Below are 25,112 nucleotides of genomic sequence, written 5' to 3'. Positions count from 1 at the left end.
CTTCACAATGGCCAAGTCCTGAGAACTCAATTGAAAAAGTCTTGAGTCTGCTGACAGTCTTTTCTCTGCGATCTTGAGTAGTCAGTTATACAACTAGTTCTGAGGCAGCATGATGGAAAAGGGCAATTTTACTTTCCGTCGCAACTTGTTTTGCGTGCCACGGGACGCTGTCCGAGGGCTGTGGAGGCGATACTCGGCCCGCCGAGAAGAGGGCGGCGGGGATGAAGGGGGCCCTTCAGTCCGCGGGGCGGGGCCCGGCGCCGCCGAGTTTCATCGAAGAAAGGAAACCGAAAGCAAAAGGGCAACGGGAAATTGTAGAGGTGGCCATGGCAGGGCAGCAGCCGGGTGGCTTCCCGCTGCTGGTGCGCGGCGACTGGGGCGCCGCCGACCCGCCGCATGCCCTGAAGAAGAAGCTTCTCTGCTACTTCCAGAGCCAGAAGCGCTCGGGCGGCGGCGAGTGCGAGTTGCGGACCGGGACCGGGTACGTCCTCGTCTGCTTCGCCCTCCCCGACGGTAAGCGCTTGGGACGGGGAGGGGGCACTAATGGCCGCTGCCCACGTTTCGGGGAGGGGATGGCGGCCACTGCCGCCTTCCCTCACCAGTGCCTGTGGTGTTGGCAGTGAGACAGCGGGTGCTCGAACAGCGGGTCCATGAGCTCGAGTGGGGACCCAGGAAGCGGCTGTCGCTGGTCGTCACCGAGCTGCCGGTGGATGGAGACCCCGCGCAGGTGAGGCGGACGGCGCCATGCTGGGAGGGGTGGGCGAGCGGAGCCTCGGGTAATCGCTCTTCTCTCTTTCTGCTTCCAGGAGATCGGACCGGCCGGCGGGGCCGCGGCGCCAGGTAAGGGTCTGTGTGAGGGGATGCACCCCTCGGCTCAGCTGTACAGAGTGCTGGCCCGGGGAGGCCGGGCGGAAGGGTCGCAGGACCGATGTCCTAGCCGTCTGCTCGACTAGTGCTTGGCCAGGCTGGCGCTGGGCCAGCCTGGCCACCGGCAGAGCTCTCTTTCGTTTTCTAACCCGCAAAATTAAATTAATTTCATAAAGCAGAGCCATTAAGGAAACTCCACGGTCATGCGTAAAAGCTCAACAATGAACTTCCCGTGAAGTTTTTGTTGTGGTTCCAGCTGGCATCGAATGTATTCTATTCTCCCCGCGGGCCTGACTTTGGCAGTCACACCTAGCACGCTTATTTCTACACGCACATTCCTCATTTGTGCAAATTAGGATGGTGCACGGGTAAGAGAGACGGTGCAGACTAGAATAGCAGCAGCCTGGCAGCTGTCACTGTTATCTTTGGATTTCAAATTTAGCTGTGCAATGAGACTTGGGTCTCAGATCTTGCACACCAACAAGACAGTATAGTCATGTTCTGTTTCTTAAGCACATGCATGTATATTTGATTTCCTGGAATATTCATAAATATATTATTTCCTGGAATGAATTGACATATTTACATATTTATTATGTATATGCAGTGCATATCTCTGATGGTATCTAAGTGGTGGTCTTTAAGGGGTCTTACATGGTGTCTTTTGGTTGAACATTAGCAATGAGTTTGCAGTTTGCTGGAATTTCCTAACTTGTGTCTAAGGATTGCCTCATTTGGGCTGGTTTGCTTCCTTATCAAAGAAGTAAGGTTTCTCCCTATCTATTGTTTGTGATGAGAACACCTCTATCTTGGAGAACATTTGTGACCTTGGGGGAAAAAAACTATTCCCACAGTTGCTATTTGTTAGCAAATCTTCATTTCCACTGATCTGAATTCTTTATTGTCATGATAGATGCTTTTATAGAAGTACCTGGTTTCTAAAGGTGTTTCCCTTCAGAGGAGGAGTGTTCTCAACAGGTCTCTTGTTTGACTGCACAGTTTTTGTATGAGGATGGTGTTGCATGGGAGAACCTGCTCACGGTGTTCATGCAGTGTGACCATGTGCTAGTTTGATTTTGATTCTGAGCCTGAAGTTTCTTAACCTTCAAGAGGGTTTCTGCAACCACATTCAACATATGGTTTAAAATGTGGAATACATGGACTTCTATGATTCTGGAGCTGTCAAATAAAACTAAATTCAAGCTGTGCTAGTTCCTGGGTCTATAAGAGTGTGACCTTTTTCTTTTTGAAGGACCCAGTAACTGAGAAATCATTGTCACTTATCCCTAGCTAATGAATCCCAGGTGTTTCTTCCCACCTGCCAGAATAAGGAGGCTTCTGCGTGCACTCTGCAGGAAAAGACAGGTAAGTTTGCCACTTTCCAAGGAGAGAACAGTGTATTCTTCATTGATTTGCACTGCTGCAATAGTGCTTGTGATGTTTTGTCTATAATCACGACAAAATCATGATCTCAGGCTAAAATAAAGAAATTAGGTGGGTTTGGGGTTTTTTTTGGTCCTTCTATGAGTCCCTCTAGGAAACTCCTCACTTCACTGGCTGCCTTAGACAGTTCTGTTCCTTAGGAAGACTATGCAATGGATAGTGACCTTTGTTGATGGTAAGGCTGTCCTATCCAGACCTTCTCAGATGTCACCAGTGCTGCCAGGGTGATCTCTGATAGAACAGTAGTAGCTGTGTATGCTAGAGCTCCTGTGGCAGCCAACGTGTAGACCCATGGTGACCCACAGCAGTGGCTGGAGCTGTAAATGGAGAAGGTGCACAGGCAGAAGAATAATGGTTTCCCAGATTCGTGAAGCTTTCATAGCCATTACTTCTGCTGTCCTTATCCGATGATGAATGGAAGTTTTTTCTCCACTTGTTGATGGACAACTCATGCTGGTGATATGCTCAGCTCATTTGGGATTTAAAAGTTGTTTTGGAAAAGAAACAACCACCTGAATCAGTGTTTATTTGCCTATTCTTTTCCTGCTCTTACCTATAATCTGAACAAAATAGATGTGAAAGCTTGGAAGATAATAAGCTTTTTTCTTAACTTTTGCCTAAGTACCCAGGCATCCAGAATGTGATCTTTCATTACAGAATCATGTGAGAAATTGGAAGCAGAAAAAGCAACCTCTAGGAAATCTATCATAGTAACCACTGCCTTTGGGGAGGAAATAGAAGATGAGGTTGTGGAAATGTACTTTGAAAATAAAAAGAAGTCTGGTGGAGGGACCATTGAGTCCTACGTCAAAAAGGATCAGCAAATTATCATTACTTTTCAGGATGAGGAAGGTATGATCTTATGGGTGTTGTATTCCTAAAGCTTCCTGTTGAAAATAGGCCTTTGCTGGTGCTGGATCTCTGGGCATTGCTTCAGAAGAAATGTTGTATTGTTCCCAAAGGGTGACAGGATACAAAAGGAATGTGCCTGTCTCTCTAATGCAGACATAGGCTTATAAAGGCACAGGGAAAGAAATGGTTCTCTAGACACATCCCAAATGCCTGATCAAGGCTCACAGAGATTTAATGCAGAAAAAATGATGAGTGCTGCAGAAAAAGTAAGCTTTAATTCTTGATCAGGAGACTGGATAAAGCATAGTAGAATGCTAACTGCAGATCATGGGGAAGTATTATTTTGTTCATATGTTATTTGATACTTCATATTCATTTCAGTTGCCAAGGTTTAGGAGATTGGGAAGAAATGAGAAAGTAAATACTGTGTAAAACAGAGCACTGAGCAGGCAGAGAATTGTTTTAAAGTAACCTGAATGTATTTGTAATGTTCCTGTGTTTTCCTTTACACTAAAGTGCTGTTGGCCACTTGTCAGTGTGTGAAGGATGTATGCAAAAAGAGGGAAGGATTTATGCAGGAGAAATAGTTAATATGGTTAAATATTTCACTGTTAACTGTATTTGACTGTTTTAGTGAGTAAAATAAGCAGGATGGAAACTCCTTTATTTGTGATTTATTAGGTATTGTATCTGGAGAACAGTGTCTTCCACTTCAGAGTAGTAGAAAGGAGGTAGCACTTATCTGAAAAAGTAGCTTTTTTTTTCCCTTCAGGAAGATTTGGTACATGTAGATAGTAGAGTAGCTTTCACAATGAGCCTGACTTTTGATGTAGCTTCAATTGTGATACAAGAGAGAATCAGCTGGCCAGATTTTTAAGGGAGAGTGTAGTTTAACATGTTGCTCTGCTGTGGTGGAAAGGGAAGGTAGATCACTTCTTTCTTTGTTTTCATGGGGAACTAGATGCCCAAGAAGTTTTGCAAAAGAAGCATCACTCTGTGAAGAAAATTGGTCTGTTTGTGAAGCCACTTGAAGTGGAGGAGTCTCAAGAATCCCAGCTTCCCCACAGAGTTGTGCTCGAAAATGTGCAGGAGACGACAAAAGAGTGCATGTTAATTATGCTGATAGAGAATGTCAGTGGCTTGTCAGAGGATGATGGTGACTTCAGTGTGGAAATGATACCTGAATTACATGCTGCTGTGGTTACTTTCACTGGAAATACTGGTAAGAAGGAGTTAAGAGTTGTGGATCTTTCTTATTAGCAGCTTGTGTGTGTGTGTGTGAGGGAGACTGAGCAGGAAAATTAATGCTTTCTGTTGTAGATATGAGGTTTATTCTGATGTTGCCTCATCTAAATGACTGTTTACTAAAGTTAATGACATTCTTTTTATCAGCAAGGTATGGAGGCCAGTGTAAAAGACCCAGCTCTGATTCAGATAGTAAACAGAACAGGTAGGATGAAAAACAAACTCTAACTTTATACAAGCAACAAAAGGTTATTCTTGGTCTTGGAATAGATGATAAAGGCTCTCCTTGCCAAAAGTGTTACATGTCTAGTGAGTTTGTATGGATTTGAGGGGGGAAGAAAGAAAAAGTACATGGGAGAGATCTTGTTAAGGTTGTTAAATACACTGCATCAAGCTTGGGTAATCTACTGTAACAGATTAGAGGCTGGGAGAGGATTAGGGAAGCAGCATCTTCTTACAGCTCTGCTCTAGATACCTGCTGTGGCTGTTGCCACCAGGCTAGGTGGACCCTGGGATGCTGAGGTAAGTCCATCTATCCTTGAGCAGAGTAGCAGCTGTGTTTTGTGAAGCATGGTACCAACCCTGTATGCTTTGCCTGGTGCTGCATAACCAGCCAGTGGTTAGGCTACTGCATGCCCCCTGTGTGTTTTAGTGTGTTTGATGTTATATAGTTTCTCTTCTGCTTGATTAGTGATTGATGACAAAGGCATTTTCTAGGTGATAGAGATATGCCTGCTCCTATTTCTCACCAGTGAGAGGTTGGAGTGGGGACTTCCTGATTAACTTATGGCTGGTATTGTTAACAAATTCCATCCTAGGACATGGGCAACAGTCAATGGTATGACAAAACCAGATTCAGAGCCTATGCCATAGCTGGTGCTGTTGAGATAACAGCACTACATTACCACGAGAGCTCTATCAAAATGACAGCAGTGAGCTGATTCCAGGATTCTTTGAATGTTGCTGTACTTTTGAGGACAAGGTGATTTCATGTGTGTGATTCTGGGTGTGGAGGTGAGACAAAAAGAAAGTGAGAATTTTGTGTGGAAAAAATTGTGAATGTTTTTAGAAGGTAGAATGTGGTTAAAACAAATTATGTGCCACTTAAAATCTACTTTGTGGGAATAGTTTTGTTACTGTTAACATGCAAGAATGAAGATACCCAGAAATCTTGGAGATGTAAAAGAATTAGTGGTATATAACTAAACTAAAGGAGTTTCTAGTCTCAGAGAAGGCATAGGGTTTTCTGCTTTGGAAGCCAGAAATTATTTGCCTCTCATCTTGTGATCCAGTCCTGAAAATTTTAGCATGTAAGTAGATCCTTTGACTATTTAATTGTGTTTGCCTGATAGATGTAAAAGTGACTTCACTTTCTTTTACTGTGATGATAACAGGGTGGAAAAAATTGCCAAAAGTAGTATTTGTTTATTGTAAAACAGAGTCCAAATTTGAACTGCTGACTTCTGTTTGATTAGTTGTGTGCAAAGCCAAAGTAGAAAAACTAGTGACAAATTCTGGCTGGAGTAGCTGCAGTCAGTAATTCTGGTCAGGCACCTGGTGAATAGTAGGTAACAAATACTGAGTGTGTGGGAAGAAGTAGTTTTGTGGGACCCTCTAAGTTGATGGCTGCTTCATAATTCAGTGCTTTGGTCAATGCACACACAGGTAGTTTGCTAACCTCATAGTAGAAAAGTGAGCTACTAATTTGCTCTTGGTTGTTTGTTTTTGTTTCCTTCTCTTTCTAGCTGAAAGGAAATTTACTGAAAATCTTAATCAAAACCGTAGAGCAAAGCAACAAAATATTACTGCACGGTGCCTTGAGCTAACAAATTGTGTTAGGGTTGAAAATATACCACCTGGCACACCCACTGACTATATAACTGTCTACTTTGAAAACAAGAAGAATGGAGGTGCCCAAGTGATATGTGTTCAGCAACTGCCTGATGAAGAAGCAGCTATCGTTACATTCAGTGACCATAAAGGTAATGCAGAAATATGAAGCCTATGGCAGGGGGGGTGGAACTAGATGATCCTTGTGGTCCCTTCCAACCCTGACTGATTCTATGATAATGATAGGACTAGGGAGTATGGAACAAAAATAGAAATGGGTAGATTCAGATTGGATGTTAGGAAGAAGTTCTTCACCATGAGGGTGGTGAAACACTGGAACAAGTTGCCCAAGGAGGTGGTAGAAGCTTCATCCCTGAAGGTTTTTAAGGCCAGGCTGGCTGTGGCTCTGAGCAGCTTGATCTAGTGTGAGGTGTCCCTGCCCATGGCAGCGGGGTTGGAACTAGAGGATCTTTGAGGTCCCTTCCAACCCTAACGATTCTATGATTCTGTTTGAAGTCCTTATGATCAAACTGCAGATTTTCCAGTGAAACAGAGTACTTTGCCCTCATGAAAGAGCACATCTGTTGCTTTGTCAGCAGGTCTCTGCTAACTGGAGTGCAAGCTTACGTTCCGGATGACCTGGGTAGGAATTTGTTTTCCTTTTTTTTGCACAGTTTTTCACTCAAGCCTTGATGCTTACAGAGTTCAGGCTACAGTTTGGGTTCAATAGAGAAATTACTGCCCTATATAATGCAGGAGACTTCTTCCCCTAGCTCCTACCACCATCTGCCCCTGGCTTGTCAGAGGACAATATTTTGGACAGCTTTTTGTCTGTAAACCAGGGATTGTGGCTTATCTAGCCAGCAATGGAAATGTGGGGATCTGTGGAAGATGGAGGACGAGGAGGAAGCTGGAGGCATTGCAATGAAGGGGAGATTAGAAGGAAATAGGTACTCTTTTGGGGGCAAATGGAGGAGCTTTGATTTGATACAGCTGAGTAACAGCCCAGACAACTACTGAGTTGGGCACTTCAGGTACAGCAGGTGACAGAAGCAGGGGCAGAGACAGTCCATACCTCCTTTTGGAGGTAGATGTGTTGGTTCTTAACTGTCCCTCTCTACCAGTTTTTTTGGTATTTAGAAGCAGGAACTCTTTAAATAATTTTGAATTCTATCTGGGAAGGGGAGGAAAATTCATGTAAAACTATTCTTAGACATACAGACATGTAGAAATCAAAGTTTAAAAAAATCTTTGGGTTTAAGTGCTAGCACTAACTGTTTGGGGTTTTGTTTGATTGTTTTAGATGTGACCAATATCCTGGCAAATCAGCATTCACTCAACAAAACACCAGTCTCTGTCTACCCTTACTACACCTCACTGGAAACAGCTCTATATGGAAAGGAAGGGCCACAAATAAAGACGCCAGATCCGGTTACATTGCCTCTGGATTTCTATATCTGGTGTTACTTGCAGATCAATAACAGGCTAGTTGAGGCAATAAGCTGTGAAATGTCAAAGTGTAATTGTGTGCTAACATGGCCTGAACCCCAGTGTGCAGAACCAAAAGTTACTTTGCATCCTTCGGACGCTCTGTATGAGCGGAAGAGATCGGTAGCTCAGTTGGTCAAGACATGGAAAGAAGAAGTTTCCACCGCGTTTTCACAGAGCATATCAAAGTATGAAGCAATTGAATGTCAAGTAAATGCAGAGGTGTGGGATGCCATTAAAAACAGCTTTACCCACGATGAAGTTATGATAATCCCATGTCTTTCCAATGAGTTACTTGTTCTAGTGGGTGAAAGAAGAGTTGTGAGCAATGTTGAACAACAACTGAAGATTTTGATAGAAAAAGCCACCAGAGAAATTGAAAGAGAAAAGCGAAGAACTGAAGCAATGGTGATGATGAGTCCAGGGGAACATGCAATTTTACAGACTGCTGGTCTGCAAGAAAAAATTTGTATGGAGTTCCCAGCCCTGCAGATGACTTACGATTGTTTGCAGAAGAGAATTAACCTGTGTGGGGTGCCTGAGGAAGTCTATAAAGTAAAAGGGGAAATATTGGAGAATATACGCAAAATGGCAAGGAAAACAGTTAATATCCACCCAAATATTTTCACGTTTTTAGAGCATGTTGATAATGAAACCCTGTCACAGAGCCTGTTTATGTCAAAACAAATTGGTGCCTTTTATGAGCTTAGCAAAGGAGACATCATCTTGAAAGGGAATACTCCTGAGGATCTTGTAAAAGCAGAAGAAGAAATAAAGAAGGAACTGGACTACAAAACCATTGCTGTGGAGGATGGGTCTGTGCTCCAGAAGAAGGAATGGAGGATACTTACTGAGCAGAACTGCTCTAACAGAGCTGTAACAGTCACTCAGGCAGAGAGTCAGGTCGTCATTGCTGGCTGTTCTCAAGCAGTAGCAAAAGCCTTTGAGGAGCTTTTTACCTTTATAGATGAAAACACGCACATAGTGAAGGTCATTGGAGGAAGGCCTACGGTGGTCATGATGTTTGTTGAGAAAGAGAAGGGCAGTGCTTGGAAACCCTTGCAGAATGAAGGTGTGAAAGTTAACTTCAGCACACAGAAGAAACGTAGAGTTGTATCTTTGAGTGGGCCAAGAAGAGAAGTGCTGAAGGGAGTTAGCCTAGTTGAGCAAATTCTGTCTGGCCTGCATTATAAGAGTGTAGTAATTGAAAATCCAGGAGCCAAGTCGTACTTCAAAGAGCGAGAACGCTTTTTTGCTGCCACTGCAAATCAAGACTTTAAGTGTCTAATCAGGCTGGAAGAGGAATCAGAAGAACAGCTGAAAGAAAAACAGGAACATAGTAATACAGGGAAGCCCTACATGCAGGTGACCTTAGGTGGAATTGTAATAGCAGTTTATAAAGCTGACTTGTGCACTCATCCTGCTGATGCTGTGGTAAATTCAGCTAATGAAAACTTAATGCACGCTGGGGGCCTTGCTGGTGCACTGTCAAAGGCAGCTGGTCCAGAGCTGCAGCAGGAGTGTGATAAGCTGGTGAGGGAGAAGGGGGCTTTGCACCCTGGGTGTGCAGTTATCACGAGGGCCGGAAAACTCCCCTGCAAGAACGTCATCCACGCTGTTGGGCCTAGATGGAGGCAGGATGAAGGAGAGAAGTGTGTATTCTTGTTGAAAAAGACAGTGAAGAAATGTCTACAACTAGCTGAAGAATTTAATCATTGTTCCATAGCCCTTCCTGCTGTAAGTGCAGGGATTTTTGGCTTCCCTCTGGAACTATGTACGTGTTCAATTGTATCCTCCATCAAGGAGACCTTGGAAGCATCCATGGGGGAGAGCAGCTTGAAGGAGGTTCATCTTGTTGGTATTGCACAGGATTACACTGAGGCTTTCAGCAAGGCACTGAAAAAAGTGTTTTCAGATTGTTCATCTTCCAACAAGTCACTGCCTCAGCCTCAGCCTCAGCCTCAGCAAAGCAAAATTTCTCAAAATACAAAGAATTTCCCATTGGTAACAACTGAGGAAGGCCTTCACATCCTTCTGAAAGAAGGAAGCATTGAAGATGCTAAAGTAAGTGTTTTAAATTATCAGCTTTTAAAATACTAAGTACTTTTTTTTTTTCTTTAAAGAAGCAACAAATGAGCACACACACACACAAAGACCACCCTTAGACCAACTAGCAATGTAGCAGGTTTGACAGGAGCTGAAATTGGTACCACTGCTGATGATAAGAATTGCAATTAGATGACTGTCTTGCGTGATAGAGACAGATGACTGCGCAGTACTCATCTACTGTGCATTTCTCATCTACTGATAGAGGCACATGGATCCCTGTGGGACATGCTGCATTATGGTTTATCAGAAGCAGCTGAGGTCAACAGGAGTGTTTCTGGACTCTGAATCTCCCTGACCCTACCTTGATGGGCGGGAACTACCTGCATGCGGTGCTGACCTTCCCAGAAATCCTGATTGTGAGAGTATGGTGCTAAGGTGAAAGCAAAAGAGGGTGCTTGGTGTTGGTTAGTGTCAGTACCCTGCTGCAGATGAGTGAGTGGGTTGCTTCCAGGTCCACTGTGGTCCTGATGCTGCACAGATGTGCATCTGACCATGGGCCTTCAGCCAGTCTGCTTCTCCCTGCACCTGTAGGATATTCATCTGGGGAACTATTTCTCATTATGTCATTGGTGAAAACTGGCACAAAATGTGCAGTTTCTTTTGTATTTCCTCTGGAAAAGCAACTTCTTCAGTTGACTTCCATTAGCCTCTGATACTGAATTGCTGTTGTTGGGCTGATAGCAACTTTACTGAGATCACTGATAGTAGAAGCAACTCTTTTCAGAATTGTTTCTGTAGTGGCCAAGAAATCCTTTCAGGCATGGATTCAACCCACAGCTTGTGCATGCAGATCCTCTAGTTGGCCAGGACAAAGTATGTGTATGGAGGCTCTTTATGAGGAGCTGAGTGTAGTGCTTGACACAATGTTCAAAGCCCTTTTTATTTCTCTCCCTTCTAAGTTACTGCTTTTCTCACTTCTTAGCTTTCCTTTGGTCTTGTTTGTCTTCAGCTTGTCTCTGGAGCAGTTGTGCATGGGAGGTCCTGCTTATCTCAGTGAACACGGGTTTTAGGTCTGTGATCTTCTCTTGGAGAATGAATTTGCATATATGTGTGTTTTTCAGATGGAGGTCAAACAAATAGACCAGGAATGCAGAATGTAAACTTTCTCTCATCAGGTTGAAATGAATTTTACTGTTAATTCAGCTTCTGTTGCTTCGGGCAAGCTCATGATACTAGAACTGAGCATAGCTTCTGGTTCGCTCAAGATCTTTGTTCACTCTCAGATTCCTGTCCCAAGAATTCACTTTGTAAATCAGCAGGCAGGATGTATTATATCAGTGCAAAATGTAAATGTGTTACTTAAAAGCTGGAGTTTTTGGCTTGCATGTCTTTCAGACAGACATTGTTGTCATCAGTGTTCCCCAAGATCTCCGGCTTGATAAAGGGCCTCTGGCTAAAGCTTTGCTACGCAAGGCAGGGCCAATGCTTCAGACAGGCTTAAAGGAAGAAGGCCTAAGAAAAAAACCTGCGCAAGGATCTGTGTTGAAAACAAATGGTTACAATCTCGACTGCAGTGTTGTTCTTCATGCTGTTGTACCTATGTGGTCCAAGACACATCCATCTTTAAAGGTATAAGAGTTTTTATCTGTCTGGATTCTAATTTGACTGGGTTTTCTAATGGGTTTAATGCCACTTTCCCTTTGAAATGTGTGACTGTCGTAGAAGAGGAAAGAATCTGACCTGTGTTTTTTTAACTGTGTGGCTGATGTGTTGTGATTACTATGTTCCTTGTGATGTATGCAATTGCTGTGTTTTAATACCAAAAGATAACTGAAAGGGGAAGATACTACACTCACATACTGGAAAATAAACTACTTTCAGTAACTGAAAACCACAATTGTGCTTTACAGGTCTTGGGCAATGTCGTCACAAAATGCCTGGAGATTGCTGAGGAGCTATCATTAATGTCAATTACCTTCCCAGCACTTGGGACAGGGAATTTAGGATTCCCAAAGCCTCTTGTTGCCAAATTACTGTTTGAAAAGGTGTTTGAGTTCAGTAGTAAAAATGGAGTACAGTCTCTTCAGGAAGTTCATTTTATGTTGTATCCAGAAGACACAGAAAACATTGTGGTGAGCTACCGTATTTTTCTGTCTCTTATATGCTAGTTTTTTTGGGTGTATATCATGACAGCCCTAGACAGAGGCCAACCACCGTGCACTCCTCCCCACTCCCAGTAGGATGCAGAGGGGAAGAGTAAAAATCTTGTGTCAAGATAAGAACAGTTCAGTAACTAAAATATAATAATAACAACCATAATGAAATAGTATGACAATAATACTGAAAAGGAATACAACAAAAAGAGAAATAAAATTCAAGAAGAAGGATGGAATTGCTCGCTGCTCACTGACTGATGCCTGAGCAGTGACACCCCCAGCCCTCCCCCCCCAGCCCCTAGCCAGTTCTCCCCAATTTATATATAGAGCATGATGTTCTATGGTATGGAATATCCCTTTGGCTAATTTGGGTCAACTGTCTTGGCCATGGTTGCCCCCAGCTCATTGTGCACCTTCACAAGAGGAGGAAGAGAAGAGAAGGCTCAGGGGTGACCTCACTGCCCTCTACAACTACCTGAAAGGTGGCTGTAGACAGGAAGGGGTTGGTCTCTTCTCCCAGGCAACCAGCACCAGAACAAGGGGACACAGTCTCAAGCTGCACCAGGGGAGGTTTAGACTCGAAGTGAGGAGAAAGTTCTTCACTGAGCGAGTCGTTCGTCATTGGAATGGGCTGCCCAGGGAGGTGGTGGAGTCACCATCCCTGGAGGTGTTCAAGAGGAGATTGGACGTGGCACTTGGTGCCATGGTCTAGTCATGAGGTCTGTTGAGACAGGTTGGACTTGATGATCCTTGGGGTCTCTTCCAACCTTAGTTATACTGTGATACTGTGATACTAGCAACACAAAGGGAGCTGAAAAGCCCTTGATGTCCCAGCAACAGCTAAAGCCATCAGTGTATTGCCAGCATTCATCTCATACCAGTTCCCATGAGCTGAATCAAAAACACAGCACTATTCTGGCTACTGAGAAGAGAAATTAGTTCTATCCCAGATGAAATCTGGACAGTCTGTCTCATGATACTTGGCTACGTGTTGACCTCCAAAGAACCCACAGGGTGTTTGTTTTTGTAATGAAGAAGTTTGACAGTCTCTTCTGTGGTGAAAGCACTCTTCCTCTTTTTGGCTCTACCCCTTGTAGCTACCTGCTCTGCACCTTTCCTATCCATTTCTGTTCCCTGGCAATAATGCAGACAAAAGTGTAATTACTCCTTATCTCACCTAATTTTTCAGTATGTAAGACTTACCTACAAATAAATTTGCTGCATCTCCTGCATAGATGGCTTCACTCTGGGAAAACAGGAGTACTTTCAGTGGTAGAATCTTTTTAGGAAGAACTGTTGTGCTAGGATTGCTGAGATAGTAAGCTTCTCCAGGAGAAATGGACCGGTATTGCACATCTCCAGGACACTGAGCCTCTTGAATGTGTCCAGAGAAGGGCAACGAGGCTGGGGAGAGGCCTCGAGCATAAGCCCTATGTGGAGAGGCTGAGGGAGCTGGGGTTGTTTAGCCTGGAGAAAAGGAGGCTCAGGGGAGACCTTATTGCTCTCTACAACTACCTGAAGGGTGGTTGTAGCCAGGTGGGGGTTGGTCTCTTCTCCCAGTCAACCAACACCAGAACAAGAGGACACAGTCTCAAGCTGCACCAGGGGAAGTTTAGGCTCAAGATGAGGAGAAAGTTCTTCACAGAGAGAGTTGTTAGCCATTGGAATGGGCTGCCCAGGAAGGTGGTGGAGTCACCATCCCTAGAGGTGTTCAAGAGGGGATTGGACGTGGCTCTTGGTGCCGTGGTTTAGTAGTCATGAGGTCTTGGGTGACAGGTTGGACTTGATGATCTTTGAGGTCTCTTCCAACCTTATTGAGTCTATGATTAGCACAAATTTCCCCCCATCTGTACTTGTTACTCATTTCACACATGAATCTCCCAGAAGAGAGCAGTCACACTGGGAATTAATGTCCAAACAAATGGTTTTGCATCTGTTGACTTCTGCAATTTTGTGCAGTAGCTAATGCATTTCAAAAGGCCGAACTCGAAGGCTAAACAGGCTAAAGCTTTAGCTGTTGTGACTAGTGAAGGGTGGCACTAGCTGCCAGATTCAGTTAGAGTGTAAACTAGCCCCTCAGAGTGCAGGGATGCCCTCTGCTAATGTGTTCCTCTGGAATGATGACTAGGGCTTTGACTTGGTTATTTATCAATTCTCTCTGTTGCTCACCCTGAGTAATGTATTCTCTGAGAACCACAGTGTGTCAGGACTTGGCACCAGTGTTAGACAGGTGGTATGAAGTAATTTGCATTAAGCTCTCTCTCAATGTTGTTTAACTTTACTTTTCAAACCTTTATTTCTGCTGTGTAATCTAAAGATTTCTATGGGGGTTGACTGTAACTTCCTTCTCTAGGAATTCTCAGCTGAACTTCAGAACTGGTGTGAAAATACTGTAGATATTAGAGAGGAAATGGCTTCCCCAAAGGCAGTGTTGCAAGACGCAGGTAAGCTTGTTTCATCAGAGTTGTGTGCCTGGTGGCTTTTTTAATTCCTGAAAATATTCCAGAGAATGCATTAATGGTGAATGTTCAGATTTCATTCCCAAAGTCCAAGTAAGAGTCAAAATAGCTGCTGCAAAGGCAGCATACTGTATTCTCAGGCTGAGTGTCTGTAATACCTGAAAAAATGTTTGGGGTTCTAAGGGGGAAAAAAAAATGTACCTGTGACTTGTTATCTGCATAGGGCCCTCATGAATTGGGACAGCAGAAGTATCATGTGCCAAGGGCACAAGTAAGGCTTTTCCTTTTATTATTGCAGCACTTGATTAAATCACAAACAGGTCAGTGTCTTCCTATGGCCTGGGAAGGCAGGTGAGGTCCTGGTTAGGGAAGGCAGGTGAGGTCCTGGTTACTGATCTTCAAGTAGCCTCTTTGTAGTAGTCTTCAATCTTTCACGTGTTCAGATGAATAGCAAAACCAAACTGAAATACCATTGGTGCTATCCAGCCAAATGGAACTGCAGAGTGCAGGAAATGAGTTACATGTTGAAAACTTGTTAGGTTTTTATAGTTAACAGGTGGGTAAACAGTGCTGTCACGCAGTGGAGAACCTGCCTGAAAACTGTGAGGCAGAGGAGCAAGGGAGTGAAACTTGGAAAGTGTGCTACTCTTGTACCTTGGAGTTTCACAAAGGTTTATATAGCAAAATGTTGCAGAATAGTCATTGTGTACCTGGCATGCAGCAAAACATTTTTCTTGGTGCTGTCTCAGTTACAGGAATAGGTGAAGGTTGATGAGAGACTCCTTCTGTGGGAAGGAATGATTTTCAGGCAGTCCTCTTCACAGTCTGAGTCTGGAGCTGAACCGTAGTCTCTGTAGGCACTGTACCCATGAATAAGTCCCTTACCACTTAACCTTATTGCTCCCATCTGCTCAGTGTCTGTATTTCTTTCCTGCAGCTTCCTCTGATACCTCTTCAACCCCGGCACAGAAGGTACCTGAAATGACAATTGGCTCGGTCATATTCAAGGTGGTGGAAGGCGATATTACCAAGGAAGCAACAGATGTAATTGTAAACATAACAAACAAAACTTTCAACCTCAAAACAGGTATTGTAGTTGGTACTTAGCTGTGAAAACAACAGAATAGAATAGAATTAACCAGGTTGGAAAAGCTCTTTGAGATCATCAAGTCCAGCATATCATCCAACACCATCTAATCAACTAAACCATGGCACCAAGTACCTCATCCAGTCTCTTAAACGCTTCCAGTGGTGATGACAACCTGGGCAGCCCATTCCAATGGCCAATCACTCTTTCTACAAAAAACTTCCAGCCTAAACCTCCCCTGCCACAGCTTGAGACAGTGTCCTCTTGTTCTGGTGCTGGTTGCCTGGGAGAAGAGACCACCTGTCTACAGCCTCCCTTCAGGTAGTTGTACACAGCAATAAGGTCTCCTCTGAGCCTCTTCTCCAGGCTAAGCAACCCCAACTCCCTCAATCTCTCCTCAGAGGGTTTGTGTTCCAAATCCCTCACCAGCTTTGTTGCCCTGCTCTGGACACATTCCAGCAACTCAACATCTTTCCTAAACTGAGGGGCCCAGAACTGGACACAGTACTCAAAGTGTGGCCTAACCAGTGCAGTGTACAGGGGAAGAATGACCTCCCTGCTTCTCTCCTGCTGGCCACACTATTCCTGATACAGACCAGGATGCCATTGGCCCTCTTGGCTGCCTGGGCACACTGCAGGGTCATGTTCAGCCAGCTGTCAACCAGTACCCCCAGGTCCCTTTCTGCCTGGCTGCTCTCCAGCCACTCTGACCCCAGCCTGTAGCTCTGCATGGGGTTGCTGTGGCCAATGTGCAGAACCCGGCACTTGGATGTGTTAAATCTCATGCCGTTGGACTCTACCCATCTGTCCAGCCTGTCAAAGTCCCTCTGCAGAGCTCTCCTACCCTCTAACAGATCAACACTTGCCCCCAGCTTGGTGTCATCTGCAAATTTACTGATGATGGACTCAATCCCCTCATCCAGATCATCAATAAAGATATTGAACAGGATGGGGCCCAGCACTGATCCCTGGGGGACACCACTAATGACTGGCTGCCAGCTGGATGTGGCACCATTCATCACCACTCTCTGGGCTTGGCCCTCCAGCCAGTTCCTAATCCTCTGTGTGTGGTTTAATACTGTTGCAGAAAAGGAAACTAATCTGTTTTAATTTTTTAAATAATATAGAATCACAGAATGGTCTGGGTTGGAGGGGATCTCCAAAGGTCATCCAGTTCAAGCCCCTCTGTAGTAAGCAGGGGCATCTTCAACTAGATCAGGTTGCCTGGAGTATCTCTTGGACTAAATGAGATGTCTAACCTCAATGAAACTTAGGTACTTTAGATGTCACTTTGAATTGAAAAGCATAAACCTAAAATTTAGGCAACAGTGCTTTTCAGTTATACCCTTGCTGTTGCCAGGACTGAGATTTTGAGATACTATGTGGTACACAGTTCTGCCTCAGATGGGATTTTGACAGCATTAACGATATTAACAGTAGATTCATACCTCTTCTTATCTAAGGTGTTTCTAAAGCAATTCTGAATGGTGCTGGAAAAGCAGTTGAAGATGAATGTGCTCAAGGTATGGTACAACATTTCTGACCTCCTTTCTGAAGGTGTTTGTGCATGACAGGGAATCTGTTGGAACACTTTCTCAGTGCTTACTGTATGTCCATCTGTATCACATCTGCTGTGTTATATCAGCTAGTTATTAATCTGTTACTGTGATGTTTGCACAGCATTTATTGAGAAGGAAAAGAAAAATCTTCAAGAAGAGGGGGCCTCTAAGCATTTGTGAAGAACTACATCTGTTCATTGTTATATCCTCTAATTCTAAGCCCAGACAGCAACTAAGCACCACGCAGCCGCTCAATAACGTCCTCCAATAGGATGGGGAGGAGAGCTGGAGTCAAAAAAAGCCACAAATAAGACTTGTGCATTTAGATAAGAACAATTCAATAATTACAAATGTAATAATAATTGTGATGAAAATTAATATAACAAAAAGAGAAATAAAATCCAAGACAGACAAGTGATGCACACTGCAATTGCTAACTACCCACTGACCGGTGCCCAAGCAGCAATCTGCCCTGGCAAACTCCCCTTGGTTTACACACTGAGCATGATGTTCTATGCTATGGAATAGCCCTGTGGCTAGTTTGGGTCATCTGTCCTGGCCATGCTCCCTCCCAGCTTCTTCTACACCTGCATGCTAGCAGAATCTGGGCAACTGAGAAATTCTTAACTGAGGATAAGCACTACTTAGCGACAACTAAAACATTGGTGTGTTATCAATGTTACTGTCACACTAAATCTGAAACAGAACGCTGCCCCAGCTTCTAGGAAGAAGATTATCCCAGCTGAAACCAGGACAAAGTCTAACAAAGCTCTTCATGACAAAACCAAATTGAGTCTGTGCTGAACAGACCATGAGCAAGGGATAATGTTGGCAGAGGTGTTAATAGAGAAGCCATACCTCAATGGAAACAACTATCTACCTGCAGCTCCCTTTGTCATTCCTGAGTGAGAAAATGTTTGCTGTTGGCATAACTAGTAATCCAGTATGAGATCTTCTGTGTAATCAAGAGGGGAAACCAGTGAAGCTGGGAAGAGGCATTTATTTGTAGATCAAATTCAGATAGCGAAGAGCAAATACAATGAATGGGGAGTAAGGATGGACAAGGATGTGTTTTTAAAACCCAACAAAATAAGGGAAATGGGCAAGACATTGCTGTGGTGGTCAGACTGGAACATCTACCAAAGGAAAAGAATTACGTGGAGGAGGTAAAAGGAAAACCTCTGTTGTGCAGGCCAAAAGGGTAATTCAGGCTGGGCAGCCTGAGGGCAGATGGCATGCTTGTATGTGCATGAAGGTAGTATAGCACTAACCTGCATGGAGTTCTCCAAGTCTGCAGTGCAAACCCAGCAAATGTGCGCACAAAATTTAAGTGCCAAACGAGGCAAATATTTTACAAACATAAAATGAATCCCAGTGTCTTCAAAGTGAAAGTAGAGGCAGGGGGGTGGGGTTGCAGAGTTTGTGGAAACCTTATCCTGCTGCATACTTGTCATAATTTCATGATTCCTAATGAGGATTATTACACATCTGTATTGTGGATAATTGTTGATTATGTTCTGCTGCTTACATTTCAGCCTCCCAGTCTAACAAGAGCTTCATCACCACCCAAGCAGGAAGCCTGCCATGCAAAAAAATAATTCATTTTGTTGCCCAAGGGGATATCAAGCAGGTAGTCTCCACAGTGCTTCAGGAGTGTGAATTACAGCAATACACCTCTGTCACCTTCCCAGCGATTGGAACAGGTGTGTATTTGCCTTTGAAATGGGTTCAGTGCTGATCTCAGGGTTCAAGTGATGAGATGGATTGATTTGGAGGGCTTGTTCTTTGGTGAAAAGTATATTCAGAAACTGAAGGCTTTAAATCTGTTATTAGAAGCTTACAGAGACCTAGAAAGCTTCACTCCTTGCAGTCAGCTTAGTACATAGAGAGTATGAGTGCTCTGGAGCCACTCTTCCTTGCTAATGGGGATTCAAAGCTATATCTGTATTTCTGGAGAACCATTAATATTTGTTTCAGCAGCCTGATAAGCGTAGGCAGCTCATCAGAAAATATTCATGGAGCTGCTTCTTTGTTGCTGAAGTCAAGTATATGATGCGGCTCTAGCTAGCAGCTGCATAAGCAGAGTTGATATGGCTGGAACATGAACCTGGCAAAAGGTTAAATTGTTCTTTTTCTTTTGTTAGTTTCAGTTAGTTCTATAGAAATCACTGTAACCAGAGAATCCAGAACTGGGCCCTGTGCATGCAGGGACCTCTTACATGAACAGAGTTGTAAAAACTAGACTTGCTTTTTGTGCAGAGAGTTGGCTACTGAGCCATCAAGCATCAGGCCTGTGGTAACCCAGCCATATCATCTACATCATAACCTGATCACTCACCATGTCAACAAAAGTAAAATTAAGTTTTTCTCTTTGCTCAAACCTCCTTTTCCTGATAAATAGAATAGAATAAATCAGGTTGGAAGAGCCCTTCGAGATCATCATGTCCAACCTATCATCCAACACTACCCAATCAACTAAACCATGCAACCAAGCATCCTGTCAAGCCTCGCCCTGAACACCCCCAGCGACGGCGACCCCACCTCCTCCTCAGGCAGCCCATTCCAGTGGGCAACCGCTCTCTCTGTGTAAAACTTCCTCCTAACCTCCAGCCTAAACCTCCCCTGACGCAGCCTGAGACTGTGCCCTCTTGTTCTGGTACTGGTTGCCTGGGAGAAGAGACCAACCTCCGCCTCACTACAACCTCCCTTCAGGTAGTTGTAGAGAGCAATAAGGTCACCCCTGAGTCTCCTCCTCTCCAGGCTAAGCAACCCCAGTTCCCTCAATCTCAATAAACAGAAACCATTCCTAACTGCCAACCTGAAGTTATTTCTGAGCTGTTTATGATCCAGGTGATCATGGGCTACGTTTGTAACTGTTCTTATAAAGATGTTTCAACCATTTGTAACCAGCTATTAATGCTTCTTAAAGGCTTAATGTTCATAACTTGTTTTAGGTGAGGCAGGCCATGACCCAGCTGCAGCAGCTGACGACATGATAGATGCAGTAACTGACTTTGCAAGAAGCAGCTCTGCTTCATCTCTGAAAACTGTTAAAGTTGTCATCTTTCAGCCACACCTGATGAGTGTCTTCCATAAAAGCATGCAGAACAGAGGTCATTTTAAAACCGTCAAAGCAGCAATCTCCAAGATTAAATGTAAGTAGATCCCTGTTAAATACAGGCTGTAGATCGGTCTCGTTTAGCACTGGCTGGTAAAGGTTGACATTAACAACAACATTTGTGTATTTCAATGTAGCATTCTTTGACTCTGAGAAGGTAAAAAAGAAGGAAGAAAAACTTCCCCGGAAGAAGAAGGCCGTTTTGGAAAACAAAATCGACCCAGCTATCGTGCAGATTTGTGGCGAAGACAAAAACAAAGTGGAGGAAGCTGGAAACTGGTTGAAAAAGGCAATTTTACAGGAAATTATTCAAACAGAAATCACAGAAGAGCCTATTGTTCGTTTTGGTGACACGGAGAGAGAGGAACTGAACAACATACAGAAGGAATTCGAAGTTGCTCTCAGTTTGAACGGTAACAGCATTCGAATTTCAGGTGTCGACAAAAATGTCTGTAAGGCTTCTTCATCCATTCAACAAATAATCCACAGGTTAAAATCTAGAGAACAGGAAGAGCAAAGTGCAAAACTTCTCCAGTACATAACAGAGTGGAAGTATCTTAAAAATGATTCCTATGTGCCCTTCGACAGTCTCACAAATAAGCTCTTGGAAGATGCTTTCTCAAAGAAGGAGAAAGTTGTTGTAGCCACCATTGATGGGAACAAGTACATGGTGAATATAGAAAAGAAATGTTTGCTGGATGACCAAGGAAACAGTGTACCCATTATGCGTATTGAAAAAGCCAAAGGTAAGCAAAAGCATCTTGACAGGCTAATGTTCCTACGTTGAAACTAGATTGTCTGTATCCAGCTTACACATCCAAGTGCCGGGTTCTGCACATTGGCCACAGCAACCCCATGCAGTGCTACAGGCTGGGGTCAGAGTGGCTGGAGAGCAGCCAGGCAGAGAGGGACCTGGGGGTGCTGGTCGATGGTAGGCTGAACATGACCCTGCAGAGTCCCAGGCAGCCAAGAGGGCCAATGGCATCCTGGTCTGTATCGGGAACAGTTTGGCCAGCAGGAGGGAGGAGGTCATTCTGCCCCTGTACACTGCACTGGTTAGGCCGCACCTTGAGTACTGTGTCCAGTTCTGGGCCCCTCAGTTTAGGAAGGATGTTGACTTGCTGGAACGAGTCCAGAGAAGGGCAACAAAGCTGGGGAGGGGTTTGGAGCACAAGGCCTATGAGGAGAGGCTGAGGGAGCTGGGGTTGCTTAGCCTGGAGAAGAGGAGGCTCAGGGGAGACTGTATTGCTCTCTACAACTACCTGAAGGAAGGTTGTAGACAGGCGGGGGCTGGAGAATGTAGAAAGGAACTGAATGGGCACGTGAAAGTAAAAATAAATAAATCCTGCAGTGACTTTAAAAAAATTGTAAGTGTACATAATGTGTTATATGGTTCTTAACAGGCTTACTAGCAATAATTAGATACTGTAGCAGTTGACAGGCTCACTTTTGTCCTTGATACACTCCCATTTTCATCTGATCCTTTACAATATAAGGAGCTAACATTTTGTTGCTCATCCATACAAGATTTTTTCCCCAGTGTAGAATCACAGAACGGCTTAGGTTGGAAGGGACTTTCAGAGATCATCTACTCCAGCCTCCCTGCAATGGGTGCCTTACAACTAGACTTGGCTGCTCAGAGCCTCATCCAGCCTGGCCTTGAATGCCCCCAGGGAGGAGGCATCCCCAACCTCCCTGGGCAATCTATTCCAGAGTCCCATCATCCCTGTACTGAAGAATTTCTTCCTAAGATCCAGTCTAAACCTACTCCTCCTCAGCTTCAAACCATTCCCCTTTGTCCTATTGCGAGACACCCTTAGGAAAAGTAACTCTCTAGCTTTCCTATAGGATCTCTTCAGGTACTGGAAGGCAGCTATAAGGTCCCCCCAGGTCTTCTCTAGGCTGAACAACCCCAGCTCCCTCATCCTAGCCTCATAGCAGAGGTGCTCCAGCCCTTACATCATCTTTGTGGCCCTCCTCTGGACTTGCTCCAACAGCTCTGTGTTCTTATGATGGAGACAGCAGAACTTGATGCAGCATTTGAGGTGAGATCTCACAAGAGCAGTGTAGAGCAGCATAATCGCCTCTCTTCTCCTGCTGGCCACACTACTCTTGCTGCAGCCCAGGATACAATTTGCCTTCTGGGCTTCATGAGCGCACTGCTGGCTCATGGTGAGCTTCTAATCAATTAGTACACCCACATGTATTCTTTGGATTTGTCCTGCTGTGACTCAGTTTTCAGGGGCATGTTTTATATTGTAGTGGGAACAAACTTTTATTTTTTTGTCCATTTAACTCTTGAAAATGAAAGTGGACAGGTTTAAGTAGTGGTGCAGCTCTTGGTGCCTTATTAATGTAATGTTTTTATCTATCATCTATCTACCTATCTGTCTATAGATAGGTTAAAAAAATATCAAATATATATATATATCACCATATTGATTAAACTTTCCTTGGAGCCACTCTGAGGCACTCCTGCACATATTTTCAGCTTTTAGGGTTTTTTTTATTCTCTTAGCAAAAAATGGCACTTCTAGTTGAGGGATCCTTAATGCTGGATTTCTGTAGCACTTGTTATCAGTCAGCATTAGTCTTTGAAAATACAGCTAGACACTAGGCTTTGCATTGAATAAGAGAAGGGAAGAAAAAGAAGATTTTTTGGTTTTCAGATAGAGACTGGACAAGTTCTTGAACTTCTAAATTTAAAACCTTCCTTCTTGAGATACTTTGCTCCTTGTCTCCTAACTGGTGAGAATTAACTACTTGGTAAATCTCTATTTGCTCTGTGTCCTTGAAAACTGGATTTACAGGGAAGGCTACTCATAAACAGTGTGGGAGAGGATTTCTCTTCAGCTATGAAGAACAGATTTGTCTAGGAACTAACAATTGAGGCATCACTTGACAGTGCAGTGGCAAACGAGAAACTATACCACTCTAAACCTCTGGTAAACGACCTATTGCATCCTCTTGGCCGACAAAGACCAGTAGGCACCAGTGATAAGATGTGTGGGCTTTTAGAAGGGTTTGCTGCAGGGTATGTTTCATTTTAAGCTGAGGATTTGGGTCAATACAATTGATTATGTTTCTTCTGCATATCAAGAGTCAATAATGCTCCCTGCAACGTGGGATGATATGGAGAACCAGCAACTCAAAGTAGTGGAACTAAAACCAACAACAAAAGAATATAAAGATGTGCAGACAAGGTTCAAGGCTACCTGTCAGTCGTTCAAAATTGAAAAGGTAAAAACACTTCATAATTTCTGAGCATAAATACTTGGATAGAAAGTAATGAAGAATATAATAACAACAGAAAAAATAATTCCCCAGGGATTTCTGGAGTTGGACAAGTCTCTCTAGCTGCTACTAACTTTAATGAGCATCATTTGAATGTTGCAGTTTGAGGTGTTTGGAACAACTCAAGCAGTTGCTGCTTCAGCAGCAGGAGAGAGTACTCCAAACTGTTTTTGCTATAGTAGAGCTCACCTAAGCACTGTGTGCTTTGCAGGTAGGTGTTAACCTATGCCCCAGAAACTTGCAAAGCTGTCCTATATTGTTTCCCATGAAGTGTGTCTGTCATGTTTTGGGCTGGGCTCTGCTGTCTCTCATGCCAAAGTTTGAAGTGATGCAACAATCTTATTTCAGAATCTGGTACAGATGCATTAGAGTTAGGAAGGGAATCTTGGAAGCAGATTGGGTTGTTAATATGTGAATGTTTTTCATGACAGCAGCCTTCTTTCTGTCTTACTTTCAAACATTGCAGATTGAAAGGATACAGAACCAATACTTATGGAAGAACTACCAAATAAAGAAGTGTGAAATGGATAAGAAAAATGGCAACAGAAATAATGAGAAGCTTCTGTTTCATGGGACAAATAAGGAGTCGTCAATCCTAATTAACAACAAGGGATTTAACCGGAGCTATGCTGGAGTTCATGGTAATGTGAATTTCAAAACAGCTCTTGTTTTCCGGAGTAGGACTAGGACTGATTTATCCTACCATCTGTATAGAATAGAATACAATTAACCAGGTTGGAAAAGACCTTTGAGATCATCGAGTCCAACCTATCATCCAGCACTATCTAATCAACTAACCATGGCACCAAGCGCCCCATCAAGTCTCTTCCTAAACACTTCCAGTGATGGTGACTCCACCACCTCCCTGGGCAGCCCATTCCAATGATCAATCACTCTTTCTATGAAGAATTTCTTCCTAACATCCAGCCTGTTAAACCTCCCCTGGTGCAGCTTGAGACTGTGTCCTCTTGTTCTGGTGCTGGTTGCCTGGGAGAAGAGACCAACCCCCTCCTGGCCACAACCTCCCTTCAGGTAGCCGTAGACAGCAATAAGGTCTCCCCTGAGCCTCCTCTTCTCCAGGCTAAGCAACCCCAGCTCCCTCAGCCTCTCCTCATAGGGCTTGTGCTCCAAACCCCTCCCCAGCTTTGTATAGACCTGCCTTGTATGCACAATTACTTATTATATCTCCCTATTGCAAATAAAAAGCAATATTGTCCAGAGCCTCACAGGCTCTAAAGACAGCAGGTAAGTGATTGCTGCGAATGAAATGCTCACAGACATTTGTTTTTCTGACTTCCAGCTGCACACTATGGAAAAGGAACATACTTTGCTGTTAATGCCAACTATTCTGCCCAAGACACCTACTCTCAACCAGATGCCAGTGGGAAGAAGTACATGTACTTGGCTAAAGTCCTTGTTGGAGAATATTCTCGGGGGGTACAAGGAGCAATTACTCCAGGCGCAAAAGACCCTAGTAACTCTGTAGATCTGTTTGACAGTTCAACTGATAACGTGGACCAACCATCCATGTTCATCATATTCAGTGACATTCAAGCCTATCCAGCATACCTTATCACTTTCACTAAATAAGCATTTTCATTGCAGCCGAGATTGCATGTCTTACAGTCTTCGTAGGACAGAAACACAACAAAATGAACAACTGAA

At 43.9% G+C, this 25,112-nt stretch overlaps 1 protein-coding gene across 1 annotated transcript; it reads left to right on the top strand.

Annotated features, from left to right (window-relative positions):
- The first annotated feature begins 312 nt into the window (after nt 1-312).
- On the top strand, nt 313-25,112 carry PARP14 (poly(ADP-ribose) polymerase family member 14). The gene is made up of 19 exons (XM_054173492.1): nt 313-513; nt 621-727; nt 807-840; nt 2,158-2,232; nt 2,968-3,162; nt 4,124-4,384; nt 6,153-6,389; nt 7,541-9,789; nt 11,170-11,403; nt 11,685-11,906; nt 14,284-14,374; nt 15,327-15,476; nt 16,940-16,999; nt 18,571-18,738; nt 19,990-20,190; nt 20,291-20,899; nt 23,254-23,393; nt 23,914-24,088; nt 24,748-25,112. Exons 1-19 carry the CDS (start codon nt 327-329, stop codon nt 25,035-25,037), a joined length of 5,685 nt encoding a protein of 1,894 aa, XP_054029467.1. The 5' UTR covers nt 313-326; the 3' UTR covers nt 25,038-25,112.

This window comes from Dryobates pubescens, chromosome 2 (genome assembly GCF_014839835.1).
Source record: "Dryobates pubescens isolate bDryPub1 chromosome 2, bDryPub1.pri, whole genome shotgun sequence".
Lineage (NCBI taxonomy): Eukaryota > Metazoa > Chordata > Aves > Piciformes > Picidae > Dryobates > Dryobates pubescens.
This window is presented reverse-complemented; position numbering and strand designations above follow the sequence as displayed.